At 47.5% G+C, this 25,910-nt stretch overlaps 1 protein-coding gene across 8 annotated transcripts in view; it reads right to left on the reverse strand.

Moving 5' to 3' along the window:
• The window catches only part of GAS7 (growth arrest specific 7), a 212,118-nt gene that overhangs the window by 86,099 nt on the left and 100,109 nt on the right, over positions 1-25,910 (reverse strand). The window contains exon 1 of one of the 8 annotated variants that reach the window (XM_061391067.1): positions 10,205-10,577. The exons of 4 other annotated variants lie outside the window; for them this stretch is intronic. In XM_061391067.1, the coding sequence (XP_061247051.1) occupies positions 10,205-10,222 (18 nt within the window). In that variant the 5' untranslated portion in view covers positions 10,223-10,577. Of the gene's footprint in view, positions 1-2,255; positions 2,398-6,170; positions 6,271-10,204; positions 10,578-25,910 lie in introns of those variants that run through there. 3 more of the 8 variants (XM_061391070.1, XM_061391069.1, XM_061391073.1) reach the window with 3 other exon arrangements.

The following is a 25,910-nucleotide window of genomic DNA, read 5'->3' on the forward strand; positions in this document are numbered from 1 at the left end:
TTTATTCAGGTGGCGCTAGTGGTAAAGAACCCATCCGCCAATGCAAGAGACACAGGTTTGATCCCTTGGTGGGGAAGATCCCCAGGAGGAGGGCATGGCAACCCACCCCAGTATTCTTGCCTGGAGAACTCCATGGACAGAGGAGCTTGGTGGGCTATGGACCACAGGGTTGCAGAGAGTCGAATGCACGCACACAGGTACAGGTGTATTTTAACACACACACACACACACACACACACACAGAGTCGAATGCACGCACACAGGTACAGGTGTATTTTAACACACACACACACACACACACACACACAGAGTCGAATGCACGCACACAGGTACAGGTGTATTTTAACACACACACACACACACACACACACACAGAGTCGAATGCACGCACACAGGTACAGGTGTATTTTAACACACACACACACACACACACACACACACACACACACACACACACACAGAGTTGGCCTTGCCACCTGCAGGCCGTCATTTAAGTGGCCCAAACCACCATTATCTTCTTGTGGTTGCAGAGGGCCAGGCCTCCTGGGAAAGCTTCCCCAGAGCAATCAAGAGGATTCAGCATGAGGAACTACCCAGTAATTAAGGTCTCTGCCAAACCTATACTTCTAATTAGTTTCCTTCCAACTTAAATCCTTCCCTTCCCTTCCCTAGTCCTGTGGCTTCTCCCCTTCCATTTCAGCAGCTCTTTCCCATGGGAATAGGAACTAGACACAGGGGTGAAGGGTGAGGTTGGGGGCCACACCTACAATGAAGATGATCAGAAGAAGTGGGAATCAGGGGAGATGAGACCAGTTTCCTCCAACTCAGAAATTCTTAACCTCATGCACAGCACAGCTTTGTGGGAATCAGGAAATACCGCCTCTTCTCCAGATGGGCTGGCCCCGAGTGCAAGCCTGGGTTTGGCCTCCCTTGACCTCACCTCCTCCCAACCTGGGCCCCCTTGTTCAGTATAGAACCTGCTCAACGGTATATGACGGCCCATCCTCTGAGAATCTAAAGCAAATTCTGGCTCTTCTGCCCCCCACCCTTCAAATGAAGACACGTGTCTACCTACTCACTCATCCTATTTCCTATGGAACATGCAGAGGTTCCAGACGACTTCAGAAGCCCAGTCTAGAAGGTCCTCAAGAAACATCTGGGCTCGGACCCCACCAGCAATCACCTATAATGACTTCCACTGCTTGCACCAAGGACTGAGCCAGGTGCCTCACACACTCATCTTCAATCATCACCACAAGCCTGCTGCAGAGATGCCATTTTCTTCCCCCATTTTAAAAGGAGGAATCCGAGACTCAGAGAGTTTAATATCTCACCCAAAGCTGCACAGCTAATTAACTGGTGAAACCAAACTTTACAGTATCAGCTTTATTCGAGAGATTTCCATCCAGTAACTCAGATCCTGGCTACCCTCAGCCCATCTCTCCCCAGCTGTCTGTGATCAGCTTCGAATCTTCGCCTGGACCACCTGACATTCCAGATCCCACCCGAGGAGGACCGCACCCCAGCCTGATCCTCCTGCCTGTCTCACGGTCTCCAAACGAACATATGCCTCCCCAGGAGATGTGCAGAAATATCACCACCCACGTGCAAGCAGTCACGTTCCCCGTCTGTGGGCTGACTTCCTTGTCTCCTTACTTAGAACAACACAACAGAAGAAAATTTTCCTCTTAGTAATGGCTACTGATTCCCCCTTGGGGTGGGACGGGGAGAGGGGCAGAAGAGCAGGTGAACAAAGGGAAGTCACCCAGAGATTAAAAACAAATCCCCGCTACAGCAGTGTTTCTCAAAGTGTGGTCCCTAAGACACCCCATCCATCACCTGGGATGTGGGTTAAAGTACAGATGCTGGAGTCCTGACTTCAAATCAACCTTGAGCCTGGGAAGCTACCTTTTAACATGTTATCCTTAAGTCTCATGCTCAATGAACTCAGAAGAGAGGGTCTGCAGCTTTCCTGAGAGGGAATGATGGAGAGAAACGATCACTTCTTAAATCAAAACTGGGAACAGAAAATTAACAATTTATAAAAAGACAGTGTTTGGCTTCCTGGCTATGTATGAAAGAAAAGACTCCTAGCCCCTAGCCCAGACCCTTCAGAGAGACTATTTTAAGAGAGACCCAGTCTCCCTCTGCAGCCTCCAGGCAGTACAAACCCCAACACTCAGCTCCCGGTAGCCTCAAGTTCAACCCGGGACTCTTCGCCCTTCAGGAGACTTGCAGGAGCATCTTGCTCTTACCTTCCACAGATGTGAGCAGATGGTCCTCCCTGGTGGTAACGGGTGGTCGTCAGACACTCGATTTTGTAGTCGATCAGACAGGTTTAAGGTCCCCCCATTCCACGTCTTATCACACCCCAAACCCAGAAGCAATAGAAGAGCTAAAGAAAGGCATATCCAGGAGCCCCCACCCCCCACCCCCCTACACCCAGATCTATATATAACAGTGCTGAAGTTGTCAGCCTAACGAGCCACTTTCTGGCAGTCCTGTTGCCATGGCAATGACTGCTAATGAGCCCAGAGCTGTGATTGGCACTGCCTGAAGGCTTCTCCACAAAGAACTCTGCAGCAAGTTCTCCTTTCTCAACCACACGGCCAGCTGGGACACCTGGGGGCAGCCGAGACATGGCCAGGGGTGCCTGGGAGCCATAGGTCCCGGGAACCACTTTGTTACAGGTGCGCCCAGAGCAGTCCTGAACCCAACGGCCCAGAGCGGCCTCTACTGTCACTCAACATGGGCCAACCAATTAGAGACAGGGCTGCAAAGGAGCCACCAAGAGGACCAAGACCTGGTCGGGCCAGAGACTGGAGACTCAAGTCCAGCCCACGCCTTCTGCTGACATGTGTTCAGGGTGGAGAGAGCCCCACACAAAGCTGGGAACGGCTACCCAAGGAAAGAGCATCTTTGGCTACGGGTTAAGAAACCAGGCATGAAGTGGGGCCCCGCCTTCTACACTGCTGCCGCCAGCCCACAGGCTGTGTCTACGAGAATTCTTGGCACCTTGCCTCTATCTCACAGGTGAAAGTATTGCTCTCTCTGGCTCTGGCAGCCTTTCTGTCCATGGAGAGCAACTCACAGACACTAACTGGGGAGGAAAGGGGGACCCATGACAACAGCACAGGGCATTCTGGGAAGTGTAGTCCTCACAGTACTTTTATAGGCTGGTGGGAAGAGGATGGATGTTGACAGCATGTTCATGGTCTTCGAGTGGATCTTCTAGGGGTTAGAGATTTGGAGACCTGGCCAGAGTGAAGGGGAGGAGGAGGAAGAGGCAGAAGAGGTGGTGGAGGAGGCGGCGGCAGAGGGGAAACAGGTGGAAGCAGAAGAGAGGCCACACAAGAAAGAAACATTCAGGAAGGCAAGGCCACGTCCATCTTGTTCTTACCTTTACTCTAAGCTCAGTATTCAGAATATTGGATGGATGGATGGACAGATAAATGAACGGAAACTGGGAACTGTAACAGAAACTAGGCTTCAAACAGATTTGAGAGGCTTTCTCACTAAACAAGTAGAGAACAGCAGTCCAAGCAATGTATGTGCCAGTGGTAAAGAATCCGCCTGCCAATGCAGGAGATGCAAGAGATCTGGGTTCGAATCCTGAGTTGGGAAGATCCTCTAGAGAAAGGAATGCCAACCCACTCCAGAGGAGCCTGGCAGGCTATAGTCAGCGGGGTCACAAAGATTGGGACATGACTGAGCATGCACATGCATGTGTGCACGCACGCACGCACACACACACCCACCCATGAACACATCCCAGCTCTTCATGGGTCTGACTGAACAGACTGTTCAAGTACAGGGAGGTGGGGAGACCAGATAATACAGTGTTTTTTCAAGTGTAGGAAATAAACTGAGGAACAGCATCCGGAAGCCTCAGGAGCAGCACAAATTTCTACTCATGAGCTCATCTGATCTCCAGAAGAAAAATTCCAGGAAACCATTGAGTGACCACAAAAGAAGGCAGGAATGTACAGCATTTATGCTACGAAAGTCATAAGGAGAGAACAAACTAATGAAGAAAAGGCAAGTTTGTTTAAAAAAGTGATATAAAAAAGGGACAGAATGTGCTCAAAACTGTACGGAAAATTAAAAGATAGTGACAGAAGGAACAGCCACACTGGTTGCAACAGAATATAAAATCAGTATTGCAAAAAGGAAAAAAAAAAAAGAATCAGTTATGGACAAAACAAACTGAAGATTTTTTTTTCCCTCCCGGAATGCAAAAGGAAATGGGAAAACATGAAAACGGAATCAACAGAAGAGCAGGCCAAGGTGCTAGGTATTCCCGAGGAAGAAGCTAGAACAAAAGCCAAAACAGAAAAGAAACTATAAACAAAGATTTCTGGGGTTGGGGGAAAACTTTCCTCAGCTCAAAGAAGACACACAGGAAGGTCCTGTACTGCTCCAGGCAAAATGGGATTTCAAAGCCCAACAACAAGCCGTCACCGTCTAACAACACATTTACACAGCAATGAAAGGATAAAGTCCTACAACCCTTTAAGTGGGAGGAGGAGGAGGGTGTCTCCAGTAAAGGAGCACACATAAAGAGGCCCTCAGCTCCTCTGTGACCACGATTCCAAAGACACCTGTGGATCGTTATGCAGAAGATGCTGAGGCCATTCTATGTGGCCACTATGTCACATGTCCCTCACTATGTCACTTTGCCTTTCACGAACGGAATCGCTCAAAATACATCGCTCTACCAATAAAGGCTCAGGATGTTTACCAATCAAGTGCTTAAAAGGTGCACTCCAACTTCTTGTCTGCATCAGCTACGTTCCACAATCCCCCCACTGAACCCGCCACTGTTCTCCATCCACCATGCTGCTAGAGGAAGCATCACACCGTGGGTGAGACTGGTACCGCTCTGAGAAGTGAACATCGGTGCCATGGGGGCTCTCTCCCGGCACCCACAAAGCTGCCAGCCCTGGGCCCGGAGGCTGAACTACTTTGAGCATTGCAGACTGTCTCCTGAAGACTTAGTGAGGGTCCCGGGAACTCTGAATATCCATCAGCAAGCCCCCACCCCACCCTCCACCCAGTGCCTCCCTGGGGGCCCATCAATTCACTGGGCATGTTTCTTAGGACTGAATAGGCAGAGGACACAGAACAATCAACTCTGTATTTTCTGACCCTGAAAAGGAAGGGAGTGATCTGGTGAACCAGGAATTTTGATGAACACAATTACAATGTAGCCCATGCAAGGGTACAGGAAGTCAACTCTCACAGGAAAACTTGCTCAACTGGAAACCATGGGGTCTCCAGCAGGGCAAGGATGGATGAAAAGCTTTGCAAGCAATACCACAAATTATGAGAATGAATTGGATGAATGAACCCTCCAGGTTCAGAGGCCACTTCATGGCCTTGCAGTGTCCGGGGGCCAAGCAGTAGAGAGTAAGAAGGAACGGATAGTGTTGGAAGTGGCTTCTGTACCAGCCCTGCACACATTCTTACATGAGCCCCACTTCACCGACCCTGGAGGAAAGACATTATTGTTGCACCTTCCACACAGATATAAACCAGAAGAGTCAATTAACAGGGTTTTAGAAAAGACAATGAAAGAGATGGGGAATTCTGAGCGGCTGGTACTTTTCCTGGGGCACCATCCAGTATGGCTGGGATTTGAGAGGGGCTCACTCCTCAGAGTCTCCTGGGAGAATCTCCACATTGACTGAACAGCATCAACGTGCCACTGAATATCACAATCCCTCTTGCTGCTTACAGACGAGTTTAGGAGCAGGAAACCAGAGTCCTTGTGGCCATGCTGAGGGCCACGTGGTGGGGAGGAGGGGGATGGGGGTTCCTGTGGGTGCTCCTGCAGTATGGAGAATGCTCCAGGAGTAAGACAGAAGCCACAGTTGTATCCCCACCTTGGAGTCTGGAGGGGCTTGGGGAACCCCTAACGCCTGTCCCGTGTCTCAGGTGTGTCTCATCCTGATGTTTCCGCGCTCTAAAGGACAAGGTGGTGAGCTCCCGGCAGCCGGTTCTAACTTCTGAGCAGGAAAAACCCAAGTGATTCTGCTCCCCAGATTGTGATTCACAGAGACATTTTATTCAAACTCAGCTTCCTGATGGGCTGTTGAGAATGTCGGCTCCCTTCCTCCCACCCCTCCCCTGACAGATTAAAAATAGCAGGGGCTGTTCTGAGATCCTACCTCCACTTTGGGAGCATCAGCAGAAAACACAGGGGTCCAGGCTTAGAGAAGCTGCATTCCCAGGCAACGAGCTGTAATTCACGTGGTCCCCTTTGCCTCCCTGGACTTCTTTCTCTTCATCTGTGAAACCAGGGGTTATGAGCCCTCAAACAGTGGGGTTCTACACCCCAAGGAGCATCTTTCATAACAGAGCCCAAAACTGCCATGAGGGAAATCTCAAGGCATTTAAATGACTGGCGCGAACTTGCAAAAGCCTCCACCACATAAACAAGAGAGATGGCAGAAACCTCCTGAAGAGGAACATAAATGTTCATGAAACTCCCCTCCCCCCCTTTTTATGCACAATTTCCCCTCAAACTCCTTTGGGCTCCAGAGGCAGAGATCTGAAACTCCTTTGATCTAGAACTACTGCTTCATTCTTGCAGACTAGGGATTGGTGGGAAAGAGAACAGTGAAGTGATTAACAGCAATTGGAAATCATTAAATTTATGCCTAGGACTTCCATGGTGGTCCAGTGGTTAAGACTTCACCTTCCAATGCAGGGAGTATGGGTTTGATGCCGGATTGGAAGGAAGATCCCAAATGCCTCGTGGTGGGGGCAAAAAAAAAAAAATCAACACCACCAAACAGAAGCAATATTGTAACAAATTCAATAAAGACTTTTAAAACCATCCACATTAAAAAAAAATTCTTTAAAATAAAAATTTATGCCTAAACTTCCCAGGGGACTCAGTGGTAAAGAATCTTCCTGCCTAGCAGGAGACACAAGAGATGTGAGTTTGATCTCTGGGTGGGGAAGATTCCCTGGAGAAGGAAATGGCAACCCACTCCAGTATTCTTGCCTGGGAAATCCCACAGACAGAGGAGCCTGGCAGGCTGCAGTCTACCAGGTCGCAAAGAGTCAGACACAACTTAGTGACTGAACCACAGCAGTTGGATAACTGAATTGTGGGCAATATACCTGAAACCTCTGTGGGGAGACTGAACCCGGAATTCTCCTTTTTCTGCCACAGGTCACTGTTCTAGCCTTTTCGTGGCTGTAATGTCTCTATGTTTCAGAGGAAGGAGTTGGGGTAAAGTTTAACACTTCCCTTAGATGAGATGGTTGGATAGCATCATCAACTCAACGGACGTGACTTTGAGCAAACTCTGGGAGACAGTGGAGGAGAGGGAAGTGTGGCTGCGATCCATGGGGTTGCAAAGAGTTGGACACGACTTAGGAACTGAATGACATAGTTGTAAAGGATCTCAAAATGCATCCTAGAAGAAGATCCGGGGGTCGGGGGGGGAGGCAAAAAAAAAAAAAAAAAAATCCCAGATTTTCTATACTACTTTATAATGACATCAATTATCCCATTCTAGAAGGTACTTTTGCAGGACATTTGAGGCTCATCCACATGCAACACCCTCCCTAGGGAGCTCCTAGTAGGGTGAAGGCCCTTCTAGATGATTCCAAGTCCAGTTTCCCTTCACAAAGTAAAAAACCTGGGAAAAAGAGAATTTTGCCAACACTTGGTATTGGAAAGGGAAAAAATAAAGGAGAAAAATATAGCCTTTCTTCAGTATTAAGGTGCAAAACCCTAAAATACTTTATGCCGTTCCTGGCACTCTTATAAGTTGTTAAGACTCTGAAGAAAACCCCATAATCAAGTTTCCCAAGCATTCTGTTCTGTTCAAAATGTATTTTAGAAGCTCAGAAGTCAGTCAGGGAGTTGAAAGTCGCTAGTCCGGGCAGTCAGAGGCTTGGGAACCTCATGAAAAGCAGCCTGCCTGCCAGAAAAGGAGCTTCAAAGACAGGTGACACAGTTGCTGCCCACAGCTGCTCTGGGGCAAAAGCGGGCTTCCTCCGGGAGAGTTAGTGCTGTCTAAAAGGGAGGCAGAGTAGAGCTCACCAGGGCACAAAGGTGAGGGTCTCTGATGCTCTGTCTGTGGCCGAGATCAGGATGATCCAGCTTCATGGATGCTGCTCTCAGGACCACAGGGACCAAAAGGAACCTGGGGTGACCAGTCTTCTCCCCGTAGGGACGAATTCCAGTTACTCTGCAGTGCCAACCACGTGTGCTCCCAATGATTTCAATCAAAGACTTCCAACTCTGTGAACTTGTTCCTGGTGATTCCTAATGGGCTCAGAACCATGAGCACCAGAGGGAGATTAAGGCTAAGAGGGGCTGCGACTGTTACTGTGAGTCAGAAGGGGTGTGATTCCAACCAACCCAAGTCAGCTGCCATTTCTGGAGCCTTAGCTCCTGGTGCCTATGAAACTAGACAAGTGGGACATCCGAGGACATGGCTGTTGAGGTTTGGAGTCTACCACCGCTCTCGGGGCATCGTGAATAGAATATGGACCCAGCACGGCCACTGTCTTGCTGTGAGATCTTGAGCAACATACTTCATCTCTGCTGGTACGGAATTTCCTCATTTCAAGAATACGGAAGTTGGACAAGATGGTCTCCAGGGCTGAGTTTGTTTCCGCTTAAAATATACAGCCTGATGCTCAACGATCCTAGATGTTAGTGTAACTCTTTGAGGGATGTGCCATATTTGTAGGAGGGAAAAAAGTCATGTTCAAGGGTAGACATGGGATTCAGAGGTATGAGAGCCTGGAACGCTGCCTTAACCTCAAACACCTGCGCTTGTGCCTCGCTGCCTCGGAGTTCGGTGATTCTGCCTCTCACCGTGGGACATTCTAGTGTCCTGATGGCCCATGTCCGCCCCTTCCCTGTCACTCTTACAGCCACACATGGTTGCTCTCTGTTTTGCCTAAAACCAGACATCCACCTGGTGTCTTGAGATTCTAGACATCAGAAGTTAGAATTCGCCCCACACCCAAGGCAGGCTCTGGAAAAATAGTTCTGAACCTGCCAGCAGACAGTGGCCTCTGCTCACCACTCACTCTGTAACCTGCCAATGGCTGGTGCCCCACACACCTCGTTCTCTTGCCAAGAGCTTTACCGGGCTCCTCCCCGCTCCCTGAATGCCCTTCAGTGTTCATCTCCTTGCTAATCCCTTCTTCCCTGTAAACCTCCCTGCTGCCACCCACAGACATGACCAGACCCGCCCAGCGCTCTGCAGCCAGGTCCTGAGCGACGGTAACTGTCGGCCCTGGACTGACAGTGTCTGGGTTCTTTACAACGGTCCTTCTCCAAGTGTGGTCCCTCAGCCAACAGCTGGGGAGTCCTCTGCGAGTTGGTTAGAGACACAGGGTCCTGGGCCCCACCCTAGAGCCAGGCTCTCCATTGCGAAGGTCCTGGGGCAATTCAGATGCACTTTTGAAACCAGGTCACATGACCAGTCAGAGGCCAACTAGCATCATCTCTCCTCCTCCTTACAGGTGCAAGACCCTATCAGAAGTCATGCCAAAATCAGAGATGCTGGTTCTGACCCAGTCAGGGGGGTAGAAAGTACTGGAGGAACATCCATCATCTTTAGGGCGGTCACTGCAGCGGCCACCAAGCTGGACAGAAGCAACAAGCCCAACCTGGAACCCTAGTGTCAACACTGGCTTAAATGGGCAGACACCCAACTACCTTCTGGGGACCTGTATCCTTTAATGGACTTTTATTGCCCACTGTCCCAGCTGGAGCTGGGTCATGGAGTAGGGGGTTGGGGGGTGGGCAGAAACCAGGATGTGGGAGAAGTTAGGCAATGGAGGCAAGACCTGAACTCTAATCCCCATCATAGAAAAACTCACGTCATCACACTGTTTCTCCGTCACACTGAACTAAACTGCCTTCCCAGGTAGCAAGATGGAGGCAAGACTTCCTTTCCCCCAACAAACATTCCCTTTTCCGTCTTTTCCCCCTCCTTCCCAGCTTTCTCAAACATCAGCCCATACCTTCCCTTCCCCCCATCACTCTGGCCTCAGACCCATGAAAGGTGCCCCTGACACTCCAGACTTGTAAACTCAGCATTTGGGAGCCTGTATTTCAGAGAGTTCTCAGAACTGCCTCTCTGCAATGACGAACTCATCCCAGAAACATGCACAGAAAAGCCAGCTGCTGACACATTGGCAGGTGAGAGGGATCGAGTCTTACCATCGGAGGCGAGCTCATCTTCTCTGGGGGCTGCTAACTCAGGATCCTGTGTGAGGTCTCCGGGCTGCCAGCTTCCTCACCATGGGCCCCCTATGCAGGAAATGAGGCCCAGGCGGGCAGCTACCCCAGGGTCAGGGCTCCGAGCAGCCCGGAGGATGTTCCTGTGGCTTTTCACACTGCTGTTCTTTCACAAAGAACCCACTACATTGCACAGTTCCTTCCAAATCTGCTCCAGCGCTTGTGAGGAAATTAACGATGCATTCTGGACTTTCCAGATGCAAAGGGTCTGGAGGCTTGCTTGCTTTCTTCTTTTTTTTGCACTCTCTCTTTTTCCCCTTTCTCAGCTAAAAAAAAAGTTGGCTGAGGTCAGGACACACAATGGCCAAGCCTGTGTCACTGACCAGTTGCCTCCCACCCCCAGGCCTGTGGACAAGAGCTCCTTTGTCCACTGTATTTTAGGCGGGACTCCCTGGGTCTGCCCAGGCCCTGCAAGGGAATGTTCCGCCAACTTCTTCCCAAACCGAAGTCACGGCTCTGGCCCCGGCTCCGGCCCCAGCTGTGCAAACCCAAGGCCAGATAAAAACCAACGTAAAAAGGATGGAGAATGCCCTCCCAAAGAACCATAGTATTACACCCGTCCAGGGCTGAAAAGCTACAGCTCCCAGAGAAACAAGATGAGGGTCCTCTGCCTTCACTCTGCCCTTGACACTCCCAAACCTGGACAGACAGAGGATAAAAGAGGAGGCGATGCCAGGCATCTCAGACGAAAACAGCCTGGGGACCAGAGATCTGTTGGTTTCATGTGAAGAAAGGACTGGACTCCGAGAGCAACACTGTCTCCAACAATGACATGAGTTTGGCAAGGACTTGGCACCTTGGTGAATCTTCCCTGTCACTCCGCTTACAAAGCTTTTTGGAACAGCTGAAGGTTTAGCACTTACAAGTGCCCTGCCTTTCTGGGTTCGCTTTCAGATGCAAATCTTAGGGATTTCAGAAACTGATTCTTGACATCGAAGTAAATATGGTTTTCCGGAGGGACTGAGGTCCCAAGGACTGGGTCAGTTCATATCAGTTCAGTCGCTCAGTCGTGTCCAACTCTTTGAGACCCCATGAATCGCAGCACGCCAGGCCTCCCTGTCCACCACCAACTCCCGGAGTTCACCCAAACTCATGTGCATCGAGTTAGCAATGCCATCCAGCCATCTCATCCTCTGTCATCCCCTTCTCCTCCTGCCCCCAATCCCGACCAACCTAGACAGCATATTAAAAAGCAGAGATATTACTTTGCCAACAAAGGTCCGTCTAGTGAAGGCTATGGTTTTTCCAGTGGTCATGTATGGATGTGAGAGTTGGACTATAAAGAAAGCTGAGCACAGAAGAATTGATGCTTTTGAACTGTGGTGTTGGAGAAGACTCTTGAGAGTCCCTTGGACTGCAAGGAGATCCAACCAGTCCATCCTAAAGGAGACCAGTCCTGGGTGTTCATTGGAGGGACTGATGCTGAGGCCGAAACTCCAATACTTTGGCCGCCTCATGCGAAGAGCTGACTCAATGGAAAAAAAGAACTGAGTGGTTTCCTGTAAATCATCACTTCTTCTCTCAAACACATGAATGAAGTGTCTAAGCAGGAGGTTTCAATGCCCACCCTTGGTTGGGGCTGGGACATCAGTACTATTGACTAGGGACACAGTCTGATCAAGGTCATGTCTTTTCTGGTTCACTGCTTACTAGCTGAGACACACAGGGCAAGACCTCTAAGCTTTGGTTCCTTCAACTGTAAAAGAGAGAGAGTACCTCTCCCAAAAGGTTGTTGTGAGGATTCAAAGGGGAAGAGAATCCATGTAAATACTTAGCACAGTGCGGGGGAGATGTGAGTTATTACTGTTGATGTTGTTACTATCAGCAGGGGCTGAAGGAGTCCGCGCTACAGCTTCCCTGGACACAAAAGGTTTAGACTCAACAACAAAAAACAAACAACCCGATTTTACAAGCATATCTCTCTAAAGAAGATACACAAATGGCCAATAAGTGAGTGAAACGACATTCATGTCTCTAGTCATTAGGGAAACAGGGAAATGCAAATTCAAACCACAATGAGATAACACCTGTTGGGCTTCCCTGGTGGCTCAGATGGTAAAGAATCTGCCTGCAATGTGGGAGACCAGTGTTCAATCCCTGGGACAGGAAGATTCCCCTGGAGAAGGAAATGGCAGCCCACTCCAGTATTCTTGCCTGGAGCATCCCCTAGACAGAGGATCCTGGCGGGCTACAGCCCATGGGGTCACAAACAGTCGGACACCACTGAGCACATGCATGCATGCAGTCTAGATATGGGCTATATCTACATATGTAAAATGGTCCCAAACCAGCCACTAAAAGAAGTGAGCACATATCCAGAGGTGAGGGTCCTCCCTTGGCTGCTGGATTATCTCCTTTCTGTGGCTGGGAGGGAAGACCAGGCGCAAACCTACACCTTGAGCTGTGGGACCAGCCATGCCCTGAAATACAAAGCAAGGTCCTTCTCTGCTCCTGGAAATGGGCTCCCACCCAGGAGAAGATGAGAGCAAACTTCATTTGCACCTAGACAGCCAAGACCCTTACCTTCAAGCCCTCTGGGGTTGATTTTTTTAAATGCATGTATTTATTTATTTGGCTGAGCTTCCCTGGTGGCTCAGATGGTAAAGAATTTGCCTGCATTGCGGGAGACCTGGGTTCATCCCTGGGATGGGAAGATCCCCTGGAGGAAGGCATGGCAACCCCCTCCAGTATACCAGGACTTAGTTTCGGCATTCAGGATCTTCGATCTTCATTGCAATATGCAGGATCTTTAGCTGCAGCATGCAAACTCCTCGTTGCAGCATCTGGGATCTAGTTTTCTGATCAGGGATCGAACCTGGGCCCCCCTACGTTGGAAGGTGGATTCTTAGCCACTGGACCACCAGGGAAGTGCCAGCCCTCTGGTTTTCTGGGATTAAAATGGCAATGGACGCTTTTACAGCCCATGACTTCTTGTTTTTATAACAGCAAAGAGGGGACCCTTTTCAGGCCATTCAGCCCCGATGTGGCTCTGACCTTGCACCACAAAGACAAGCTGATACAACCACAGACAATAATGCCTTGCTGTAGGCAACACAGAAATCACCATCAAGGTGGTTCTCCAGCCAGAGGCAAGGGGCCCTTCTGGACCATTATAATCCAGGAGGTTGATCTGCTCTGACCTGAACTAGATAGAGTAGAAATAAAAGTTCTGCAGAGATTTTGGTCTTTAGGAATCACCCAAGTTAACATTTACTCATATACACATTCTAATAGGTTTCCTGTTTGGGGTTATCCTAGCATTCAATCCAGAAGTCATATTTCTTTTGCTTTACGAATAGTCCTCTACCAGTACAGTTGGCTGTGAAAAAGCATAAATTGTTCATTTCCTTCTGGTCCCTGAAAATAAGTATGTCTCTACCTATGGAGCCCCATGATCCAAAAGCAAAAAGACCCACAATCATTTCCACCAAGCTTCATTTTCCCCAAGTTGAATGGAGTTAGATGCAACCAACCCTCCTGTAATTATTCTTTTTTTCAGTCAAGTTGAACGCTGTCAACCAAAATAGGCCACGTTTGCTGAGGGACCCCCGTTGGACAAATTGTGTTGTCTTGTAATGATAATTAATAAGAAAGAACATCTGGGGATGGTGATGACTCACTTTTTCTAAATGCTTCAGAGTGATGAAGGGAGAAATTATTCACCAGCCTGTGGAGTCTCTACAGAACAGGGTCTCAAAGACACACCCACCCCATACGCAGCCCCTTGGCTACCTGATCCATCAAGCAACTAATAACTACTACTGCTGCTAAGTCGCTTCAGTCGTGTCCGACTCTGTGCAACACCATAGATGGCAGCCCACCAGGCTCCCCGTCCCTGGGATTCTCCAGGCAAGAACAATGGAGTGGGTTGCCATTTCCTTCCCCAATGCATGAAAGTGAAAAGTGAAAGTGAAGTCAAAAGCTCAGTCGTGTCCGACTCTTAGCGACCCCATGGACTGCAGCCCACCAGGCTCCTCCGTCCATGGGATTTTCCAGGCAAGAGGACTGGAGTGGGCTGCCATTGCCTTCTCCGAACTAATAACTAATCAAGCTCATAAGTAATCAAGTTACTAATGACACCTTCCTGAATGCTGTGGATGATGCGGGCAAGTATTATATGTAGGAACTGACTTCTAAAAATTTGGAAGGTTAATAAGCCACAGACAAACACAAGTGTTAAAAAAAAAAAAAAAAAGAAGAACCATACAGAGGAGTCTGTAAGGAGCGCCAACTGATAAGCTGGTGAACAATAGGATCTTTCAGAATCCAGAGGAGGGCAGAGCACTTTCATCTGGGAGGCGGAGGGGCGGCTCCTCAGAAGATACAGACTTTGCTGGACAGCAGGGATGAAAAGAAGGGCTTGATCAGAGCAGGAAGACACTAAGAAAGAAGTAGAATAAGTTTTGGTAACTGATGAGACGTCAGGAGAAGGAGCAATAGTAAAAGTCGACTCCAAAGGGAGCAAGGGAAGCTAGAACCAGTCGCACTGTGATCCAGCCCTTAAGAGCCATTTGGGGGGTTGTGGTGGAGTCTGTTGTTGACACGTCCAAGTTCAAAGTGATCACTGGGCAGCCGCGGTGAGTCTAGCACATGGAACTGGAGCACCTGCATGGAGATGGTGAAATCCTAAAGGTCAGAGGTCCCCAATCTCCAGGATCTAAAGCCTGATGATTTGAGGTAGAGCCAATGTAATAATAATAGAAGTGAAGTGCAAAATAAACGTAATGCACTTGAATCATGCCCAAACCATTCCTTACTCAAGTCTGTGGAAAAATTGTCTTCCAGGAAACTCTGTGCCAAAAAGACTGGGCACTGCTGCTCCAGGTCAACGCTGAGTTCATGCAGAAAGGATGCACAGGGGAACCTACCGGGGCGGGAGAAGGGGGTGTCGCATTCAAGTCGCAGAAGAATGCATCCATCCCACCTCCATGCCCTCCATCTCCATGGGCTTCTCTCAGGATTCTTAAAGGTGAAGGAAAAAACCCAGGTCTTAATCTGTTTCCCCTCCAAACCAGCCCAATGCCTCACATGCAGGGGCTACATGACGGGGAATGAACGGATGCAGGTTCTGAGAATCAGAGTCACAGGAAATGATGTGGAGGGGATCTTAAGAAGAAATGTGGAGTTAAGTGTCCATGTGAGATAATGAAAAAAGTGCTTGCTGACTACAGAGAGGCTATTTCCCCTGCTAATCTCAGAAAGAGGAATATGGAAGTAAGGTGGGTATGGAAATCTGAACACAGGCACACAAGATGTCAGTGAGCCTGAGGATGCACAGGGAAGCGAGGGAACATTCAGAGAGATGTCGCTCAGAAGAAAGCAAGAAAGAGGATGTGGCTGAATGTAGACAGTGGCCAGCCCAGCCTATCTGGCCACACGGTGGCTCCTGTGAAGTGATTGGCAGCCAGTTCCTTGCATTCAACATGGTGGGGTCCAAGGCCCCTCGTAAGGGAGATGTGTCCCCATCATAAAGGAGTCCCCAGATCATGTGGACATAATCAGAAATGGCACCTGATTTGTCTAAAAGGCCTCCTAACAGATCCAGTTCTAGAACTATGGGATCCCCCACTCAGCATCTCCCAAACCTCAGTCACTCACATTCTGCTATCAAATCTTTTCCATCATCATGCATCAGCTACACTATGATTTACTTAATTGGTGGGTGGTGGTGTTTTGCCTGCAGAGTCTTCATTGCAGGCTTCTCTTATTGTGGAGGACGGGCTCTAGATCGTGCGGGCTCAGTAGTTACAGCCAAGTGGGATCTTCGTTCCCCTGACCAAGAATCGAACCCTGGTCCCCTGCACTGGAAGGTGGATTCTTAGACACTGGACTGCCATGGAAGTCCCTCCTTAACTGCTTTTTTACAGACTTACATGGAACCTGAATTTAGCCTGGCCCAAAGCAATAATATCTAAAAACCATGGATTTGATTGGGTTTGGATTCTTTTTTATATTACACAGCGAAATCAGTGGAACTTAAAAACTTATCTCCTAAGTTTTCTTAGGAGATAAGAAATGATCATCATCTAAGATTATTTTGTATATCCTTAGTTGTAAACTCAGCCCAGTTGGAGAAACATACTCTCAGGCGATGTGTAAAACTAGTACACAGCATCCAGGCAGTGGTTTAGGAGGTTCTTTTTTAAATCCTAGAAAACCAAACTGGAATTCTTCAGTAACCACATAACCACAACTGCAGGAATGAGGGCCCTGGTGTGGGCCTGAATCACCACAGGGAGGACCAAGAGGACAGTAGAGGGATGCAGGGGACTTCCTGTGGGAAGGGGCATTGGCAGAAGCCCTGTGAACACCTCTGTCAACCTTGGGCTAAAGTGGCAATAAGAAGAAAAGATAAAACCCACCCAAGCTATGAAAAATCCAAAAATAGTGGCAATCGGAATCCAAGGAAAAAATCCTCCAGAACCTTTAAGATGCTTGCTCCTTGGAAGAAAAGCTATGACAAACCTAGACAGTGTATTAAAAAGCAGAGACATCTTTGGCCCATTTTTTGATTGGGTCGTTTATTTTTCTGGAGTTGAGCTGTAGGAGTTGCTTGTATATTTTTGAGATTAGTTGTTTGTCGGTTGCTTCATTTGCTATTATTTTCTCCCATTCTGAAGGCTGTCTTTTCACCTTGCTAATAGTTTCCTTTGATGTGCAGAAGCTTTTAAGGTTAATTAGGTCCCATTTGTTTATTTTTGCTTTTATTTCCAATATTCTGGGAGGTGGGTCATAGAGGATCCTGCTGTGATGTATGTCGGAGAGTGTTTTGCCTATGTTCTCCTCTAGGAGTTTTATAGTTTCTGGTCTTACGTTGAGATCTTTAATCCATTTTAAGTTTATTTTTGTGTATGGTGTTAGAAAGTGGTCCAGTTTCATTCTTTTACAAGTGGTTGACCAGATTTCCCAGCACCACTTGTTAAAGAGATTGTCTTTAATCCATTGTATATTCTTGCCTCCTTTGTCGAAGATAAGGTGTCCATATGTGCGTGGATTTATCTCTGGGCTTTCTATTTTATTCCATTGATCAATATTTCTGTCTTTGTGCCAGTACCATACTGTCTTGATAACTGTGGCTTTGTAGTAGAGCCTGAAGTCAGGTAAGTTGATTCCTCCAGTTCCATTCTTCTTTCTCAAGATCGCTTTGGCTATTCGAGGTTTTTTGTATTTCCATACAAATTGTGAAATTATTTGTTCTAGCTCTGTGAAGAATACTGTTGGTAGCTTGATAGGGATTGCGTTGAATCTATAAATTGCTTTGGGTAGTATACTCATTTTCACTATATTGATTCTTCTGATCCATGAACATGGTATATTTCTCCATCTATTAGTGTCCTCTTTGATTTCTTTCACCAGTGTTTTATAGTTTTCTATATATAGGTCTTTAGTTTCTTTAGGTAGATATATTCCTAAGTATTTTATTCTTTCCGTTGCAATGGTGAATGGAATTGTTTCCTTAATTTCTCTTTCTGTTTTCTCATTATTAGTGTATAGGAATGCAAGGGATTTCTGTGTGTTGATTTTATATCCTGCAACTTTACTGTAGTCATTGATTATTTCTAGTAATTTTCTGGTGGACTCTTTAGATATGGAATTTAGAAAGATGGTAACAATAACCCGGTGTACGAGTCAGCAAAAGAGACACTGATGTATAGAACAGTCTTATGGACTCTGTGGGAGAGGGAGAGGGTGGGAAGATGTGGGAGAATGGCAATGAAACATGTAAAATATCATGTAAGAAACGAGTTGCCAGTCCAGGTTCGATGCATGATGCTGGATGCTTGGGGCTGGTGCACTGGGACGGCCCAGACGGATGGTATGGGGAGGGAGGAGGGAGGAGGGTTCGGGATGGGGAACACATGTATACCTGTGGCGGATTCATTTTGATATTTGGCAAAACTAATACAATTATGTAAAGTTTAAAAATAAAAAAAAAGAAAAAAGGGATTAATAAAAAAAAAAAAAAAAAAAGCAGAGACATCGCTTTTCTGACAAAGGTCTGTATAGTCAAAGTTATGGGCTTTCCAGTAGTCATGTACAGATGTGAGAGTTGGACCATGAAGGCTGAGTGCCGAAGAAATGATGTCTTCAAACTGTGGTGTTGGAGAAGACTCTTGAGAGTCCCTTGGTCTGCAAGGAGATCAAACCAGTCAATCCTAAAGGAAATTTCACTGAATATTCACTAGAAGGACTGATGCTGAAGCTGAAGCTCCAATACTTTGGCCACCTGATGCAAAGAGCTGACTCATTAGAAAAGACCCAGATGCTGGGAAAGATTGAGGGCAGGAGAAAAAGAGTGAGGATGAGATGGATGGATGGCATCATCAACTCAACAGACATGAGTTTGAACAAAGTCCGGGAGATAGTGAAGAACCGGGAAACCTGGTGTGCTGCAGTTCATGGGGTTGCAAAGAGTCAGATATCTGACACCTGACCTCACCTTAGTGGCTGAACAACAACAACCTTTAAGGCCAGTGGAGTGAATGGAGAAAATCTTACAAAGCACAGACTAATTGTGAAAGGGGAAACAGCCCTTTACACCTTCACTGGTCTGTGTCTAATCTGAGATGCACTTGGCACCCTCATCATTCTGGGGTCCTGATGTGATACACAGGATCTGCACCCACTTGAGCACTGAACAGCCAGCCCCTGTGGCTCAGAAGCAGCCTGAGGGCTGCTCCTCCTTTTCCACCACCCGTTTCAGCACAGAGATGCCCAGAAAATGAGCCAGCAGGTAGTGCAGGCAGGTGCAGGGGCCTGGGAGGGATGTTGGTTATTGGGAGAAGTCTGGATCCCACAGGTCAAGTCTGGAGGGTGCCCTGGCAGCAGTGCGCGGGGATGGGGCCAGGATGGGTTTATCATGCCCTCCACCCATTCGGAAGAGCAGAGAACCAGGCAGTACAAGACAATGCAGCAGGTGACGGCCAATCTGCAAACAAGGACCGGACTGGGAGATATAAGTACACCACTGAACCTGCAGCTGAGCAAACGTGAAAAGGGATTCCACCTTCCCCCAAGTTTACAGAGTGCCAAAGCCTGTGACAGATGATCTATATACTCTGTTGGTATAACGCAGAGTCTACATAGATCCTGCCTTGTTAAGAAAGTTTAAACGGAGGGGAAACACATGGGAAATGAGTGAGGAAACACCATCCCAAAGGCTCAAAGGAAGAGCACATCTCGGAAAGTAATTCAAAAAGTAATTTAAAATGGCAGGAAACTGCTAGAATGTAAGAAGCTGTGACCCCTTAGAGAGGAACAGAAAAACTGTAATGGAAAAAAACAGGCAAAACAGAAAGGATGACGTAACGAAGAAAAGGGATGAGGAAACGATTATATGAAAACTGCTCATTTAAAGCCACATGAGCAGCTGTGGATAAATAAAAATATTAAATCAGTAAAGTGCAAAGTAAACTTAAAAGGATCACCCAAAACTGAAAAGCACAGAAAGCAAGGATATAATGAATCAGTGTAGGTTTAAGTAGTATTCCACTAGAAAAGACCAGAACAAATATATGAAAATCAACAATCAATGACAAAAATCATGCACACCAACAAGCACAAGAAAAATGCTATCAGGAAATCAGTCCTTCTCCAGACTTTTCCTCTGCTCCTACTAACAGAGAACACTTCCCACTAGAATAAAAAGCTCCATGTGGGGAAGGCTTTATTTCGCTCACAGCTCATCAGGGCCTGGCGTGGACCATCTGAAAGTGCTAGAAAACATATCCCACTGAGGTCAAAGTTTAATGAGCATCACCATGGTTTTGTTCATCCCTGTGGGTGTCTAATAAACATTTGTTGAGTGATGGAAAAGACTGAGCTGTAAATGTGAGTTTCTGTCCAAAAAGTTAAGACATTCAAGATGTACATATCCAGCTGAGTTATATTAATATTTGTCATGAAAGGAACAGGAATGTTCCTGTAGACATGCAAGTTGAAGACACCACCCACTTACTCTCCAGACATTGAGAGAGAAATCAAAATTAAGAAGATGCTGCCAGGGGAATAACCATATAAATGCCTTTTTTTTTTTTTTTAATGTGGACCATTTTTGAAGTCTGTTGAATTTGTTAGAACGCTTCTTCTGTTTCATGCCTTGGCTTTTTGGCCACGAGGCACGTGGGATCCCAGCTCCCTGACCAGGGATCAAACTTCCACTTCTGCATTGGAAGGCGAAGTCTTAACCACTGGATCACCAGGGAAATCTCCTAGATGCATTCCTTAGTGCTGCTGCTGCTGCTACTGCTGCTGATAAGTCACTTCAGTCGTGTCCGACTCTGTGCGACCCCATAGACGGCAGCCCACCAGGCTCCCTGGTCCCTGGGATTCTCCAGGCAAGAACAATGGAATGGGTTGCCATTTCCTTCTCCAATGCGTGAAAGTGAAAAGTGAAAGTGAAGTCACTCAGTCGTGTCTGACTCTTAGTGACCCCATGGACTGCAGCCTACCAAGCTCCTCTGTCCATGGGATTTTCCAGGCAAGAGTACTGAAGTGGGGTGCCACTGCCTTCTCCTTTCCTTAGTGCACTGACCCCCAACTCAGAAATCCAGCAAACTGTGCAGTCTGGGGGACTGTCCAGCTGCAGGGTTTGGTACCGAGTATTTCCCTTGGTCCTCCTCTGCAGCTTTCCTCCCACCCTGGAACTATGATACACGTTTCTCCTCCAACATCCTTTACGGCCAGTACAGACGAAGCCTCTGGCCACATGTGGGGCACATCAGTAACTGATGCCACCTTTTCTGTCCAAGCACAAGCCGATGGCTGGGGGGAGCAGCTACTGAAGCTTTGTGGATGCTGCGCTGGGAGACACACCCAACAACAAGTCATTGTTTCTTCATCTACCACGGTCCAAGTGATGTGGGAGCATCACAGGGGCCACTTTCTCTGCCAAAGAACTTGGGTTATGATCTTCTGCACATTCAAAACTCACACTGAATGAACCAAATCTTCCTCCACACCCTTAAACAGGGAAGACTCATAAACCCCTCAATAGCCAATGTTTTCCGCCATCAAAACCCTCTTTTATATCATCTTCTCTGAGTGGTTCCAGTTTTAGAAATGAGAGTATGCAGCATGATCTCAACCACGGAAAATAACGCTCCCCCCAACTCCAAGCAGAGCACAAAGGAAACACATGAAAATGTTACAAAGGCTCTCTTTGTTTTGCGGGATTCCTCTGGCTGTTGCAATTTATTTCATCACGTTCAAAATTTAGAGTTAATTTTAAAAATTAAAAATTCTTCTTTAAAGATGTAGTCGTAAATAGTGCCTTTCCCCCCAAAATCAGCATATACAATGTTAAATGTACCATATGATCCCAATTATGTAGACAAATATGCACAGCAAAGAAAAAAAACAGAAAAGAATGCTAACTATTTTTTCTTATTTCTGCATTTTCCAAGTTTTCTATAATGAGCATATTCATTTTAAGTGCATTTAAAAAAACGCTTTAACTTATTCCATTACGAGTTAATGCATGCATATAGCCTTATGAAGAATATTTAGATAATATTTGCTGATAAAATCTCCCTCGATATATCCCATCTCACTTATTGTTGTTTTAGTCGCTAAGTCGTATCTGACTCTTTTGCAACCTCATGAACTGCAGCCTGCCAGGCTCCTCTGTCCATGGGATTTCCCAGGCAAGAATACTGGAGTGGGTTGTCATTTCCTTCTCCAGGAGATCTTCGCAACCCAGGGATCAAACTCGAACTTCCTACATCGACAGGCAGGTTCTTTACCACTGAGCCACCAGGGAATACAAAATATTTAGATAACATTTGCTAGTAAAACCCCCCTTGACATGTCCCACCTCATTTGCCATCCCCTAAAATGAAAACTATTTATCAGATTAGGGTTCATAGTGTTATCTTTCAAATGACAGGGAGATTTGGTCGGGGGGGGGGAATGTCTTTATTTTTAAGAAAATGAACTAAGACAAAATGAGCAACAGTAAAGAACTTACTCAACCAATGCAGGGCTAACACAAAAATTAAGAGATCAGAAGGACTGTAGAGATCACTTAATCTCATGTTGCCATTTTACAGATGGGGAAACTGAGGCTCAGAGGCAGACTGAGGTTGGACGCCAAGCCTCCTCCTCCTTGATCTTTGGCCCTAAGCCTTGGTGCTAATGTTGCCATCAGGGCTGGAGAACTAGGTCTGGCCAGATGGCATGGCAGAAGCCAAACCCCACGTAGGACCCCTCCCCAGGCTGACCCCCACACGGCTCCATGCAAGAAGACCTTTGCCAACAAGTCTGGCTCTCAGCTCAACCATGAGCCACTTCCCATCTGTTTGTGGCCAGTGAGCCCCCGCAAAGGGGGGGTGACCCGGGAGGAAACATCTGTGCACACAAAGAGGAGTCATAAACGCACTTGATTTTCCCTTTTGGCAAAGCCTCTTCTGCTTATTTTTTTTCCACTCATTGAAATGCAAAGCTCCATTCCAACAAGGAGGCCTGGAAGATTCCAGAGGCTTCGAGGAACCACAGCCTCCGCTCCGCGACAGGGGCTCCCTAAAGAAGGTTATGCACGATGTCTGGGCTGTGGACACGGATAAGAAAGAGAAGAGGCAACCCCCACAAACCACACGGATGGCCACAGACATGCCTCTGCTTGTCCTTAAACCTAGCTTCTCACCTTCAGCCAGGGCAGAGGAAGTTCAAGTGTAAGTTCTACAGCGTACCAGCCATATAACCTCAGGCAAGTCACTTCACCTCTTTGAACCTCTTTTTCTTTTCCACATGCAAAAATGGAAATACCACCACCCCCTGCACAAAATTCTTGCAAAGACTGAATAAGAGGGCCAAAATGATGGAAGAAACTTTGTAAGTATCAGCTGTACTTCCATACTGTTCCATCCCCATGAAACCACTGAGCAACCTTTAGGAGACTCATCAGCTGAGGTCCCCAATGCTGAGTCACTCCTGCTGCACAGCTTGCGGGCTAACCTCTCAGAGTGACACCATATGACCTTCCTGACACAGACCAAGCTCGCTGAAGGACAAAGAGGAACAGCACGTGACAGGGAATCAGCACGCTCCGTGGGGCAAGACTAGGATTTTGGAGACCAGCAGAAGGGGCCAGTAAAATCTGTGGGGCCTCGAAACACCTATATCACCAGGGTTCCTGGGAAGTTGGTGACCGCTAGCAAATCAGATCAAGAAACAGACACGGCCGTGCACAAGAGCTGTGAACCCACCTACACAAAGCCCTACACAAGGGCCTGGCAACCTTCCCAAAGGGGCCCGCGTGCGTCTTCATTTGAATTGTTGCCATCAGCCAGGACACCTGGAGAGAATGCTTCCAACCCTGACTTCAAGCTCCTAAAAATGAGACAGGTTGGGCTTCCCAGGTGGCACAGTGGTAAAGAATCCGCCTGCAATGCAGGAGATGCCAGCTTGATTCCTGGATTGGGAAGATGCCCTGGAGAAGGAAATGGCTACTCACTCCAGTATTCTTGCCTGGGAAATTCCATGGACAGAGGAGCCTGGCGGGCTACAGTCCATGGGGTCACAAAGAGTCAGACATGACTGAGCACACGTGTTGGATAACAAGGAGGACAAAGGACCAGGTCTCTTTCCCCCCGCAAAATCGATTCCCTCTGTCTGCACTTCACCATTTGTCCTTATCTTCTCTGGAGCTCTTCTTGCTTAAGCACTGTCAATCCTGGGTCAGTAACATATCTATTGTGGCTTATGTGACCTTTACAAGAATCCTGGGAGAGAAGTATTCATTTTATAATCAAATCATTTTCATTTTAGAATCGAATAAACCAAGGTCTTACCACTAACAAGACACAGAACTGGTTTGAGCCCAGTGTCCTGTCTTCAAGGTACATGCTTGCCCACTGACCCCAAGTCATCTCCCCGGTTCCTCCATGAATTAAGGCTCATCCTGGCTCAATGCTCCAGCCAGCATGGAGATCCATCTTGCTCTGTCTGGTGGGCCAGCCTTCTCACTTCTTGCTGTCTCCCAGGAGATGTCCCCCACAACCCCCACCCCACCAGCCCATCTTCCCTCCCCCTGGGCTGGTCCTCTCATCACTGCCACGGCTGCCTTGTTCAGGGGTTGATGATGAGTGGTCGCCACGGCTTATTCACCCGAGGTTCCTGAGAACATGAACAGAGTCCTACTCAAATCTGTCCCCAGACAAAGAAAATGCACCCAACAAGTATGGCTGAATCAATGGAGCTCCTTCAGTCTCCGAGTAAGACTGTCAGTCCACTAAGAAAGTGGGTTTCTTAATTTTCCAGGGTCACCAGGACATGAAGGGGAGGGTAAGGGGAAGAGAGGAAGGAGGAAGGCAGAAGGCAGAGGCAGACACACAGCCCATGTGTTTACCTATTTTATGCTGGGAGGGCTCTTACATACCACACACTGCAGGGGCCCCCAAATCATAAAGGAACAAAATGGGCCAGGGGCAAAGAAGGCAACAATGGCTCAGTCAGGGTCTCTGAAACAAGCATCTCACAGGCCTAGTGCCCTTCAAGTAAAGGCACTTGGGAAAAAATGTACTCTCTTGGCTCACTTAGGCTGTCCACTGAAGTCATTAAAGCCTTTAACCAGAGAGAAAGTGGACAGAAGCCAAGTGATCAGCTATGATGACAGCAGCCTGAGTTACCAAGGAGAGAGCTGAAATATACATCTGTGATGGGCTCTTACCTCTGAGTGTTAAAAGAATTGGTATATTATTAACATTTCCACCTAAGGACTCCCAGCCCATGAATGCCTGGTCACCTATGATAAGTTTCAGCCAATCTGGGCCCTCGTCATGTCATTCATTCCTGGGCTTTGTTTGTTGGGGTCACACACTGCTGTTTCCCTGGGAAGACAGCCCAGTGACTATGCATCTCCCCAGGATGGTCAAAGGCATTAGGGCTCCTCACCACGATTGCCCCCAATGGGATGCAGAGACGGAAGTGCCGGACAAAGTGCTGGGATATGTGGAGATTCTGGAGCCAGAAGAACCCCTCCTGCCCTCAAAACATGCACAAGACTCTGCCTGGAGTGGCGTCAGGTGAAACCTTCAACTCCTTCTCTTTGGTCAGGGATCCCTGCCTTTCTTCCCTTCTGGGTCTTAAAAGGATGGAAAGTGACCACACAGGGTGCTGGAAGCCTGTCTGTGCTCTGAGCCTCAGAGCAGTGGTCCTCAGCCTTCAGCTTCTTCAGCAGGGCCATCAGAACACAGACTGTTGGGCTCCACCCTCTGTGTTTCTGAATCAGCAGGTCTGGGCAGCACCATTAATGACCTGCATTTCTGAACAAAATCCTAAGGGATATGACTGCTAGTTTAGGCATCACACTTTGAGAACCACTGATTTCAAGGCAAAAAAAAAAAAAAGCACATGTTCTAAGTCTATTCCTTAAAGATTCATCTTTAGGAGACTGATACATTCACTTTCAAAATAAGATTCTTTAGTATCTTCTTGGTAACCACTGGCCCTCTCACTTTCCTTCTTTTCATACACATGGGTGCAGGGTCTATTTCCTATTTCCTAACCCTAAGAAAAACATCACACAAATACTGGCAACGGTCTCATTATAGCTTTCAGTGCTGGCGATCAATAGGGATGGGTGGGGACTGGGTCAAACTGGAACACCCTCCATCATCATCAGCATATT

The sequence above is a fragment of the Bos javanicus genome, chromosome 19 (assembly GCF_032452875.1).
Source record: "Bos javanicus breed banteng chromosome 19, ARS-OSU_banteng_1.0, whole genome shotgun sequence".
NCBI classification, from domain to species: domain Eukaryota; kingdom Metazoa; phylum Chordata; class Mammalia; order Artiodactyla; family Bovidae; genus Bos; species Bos javanicus.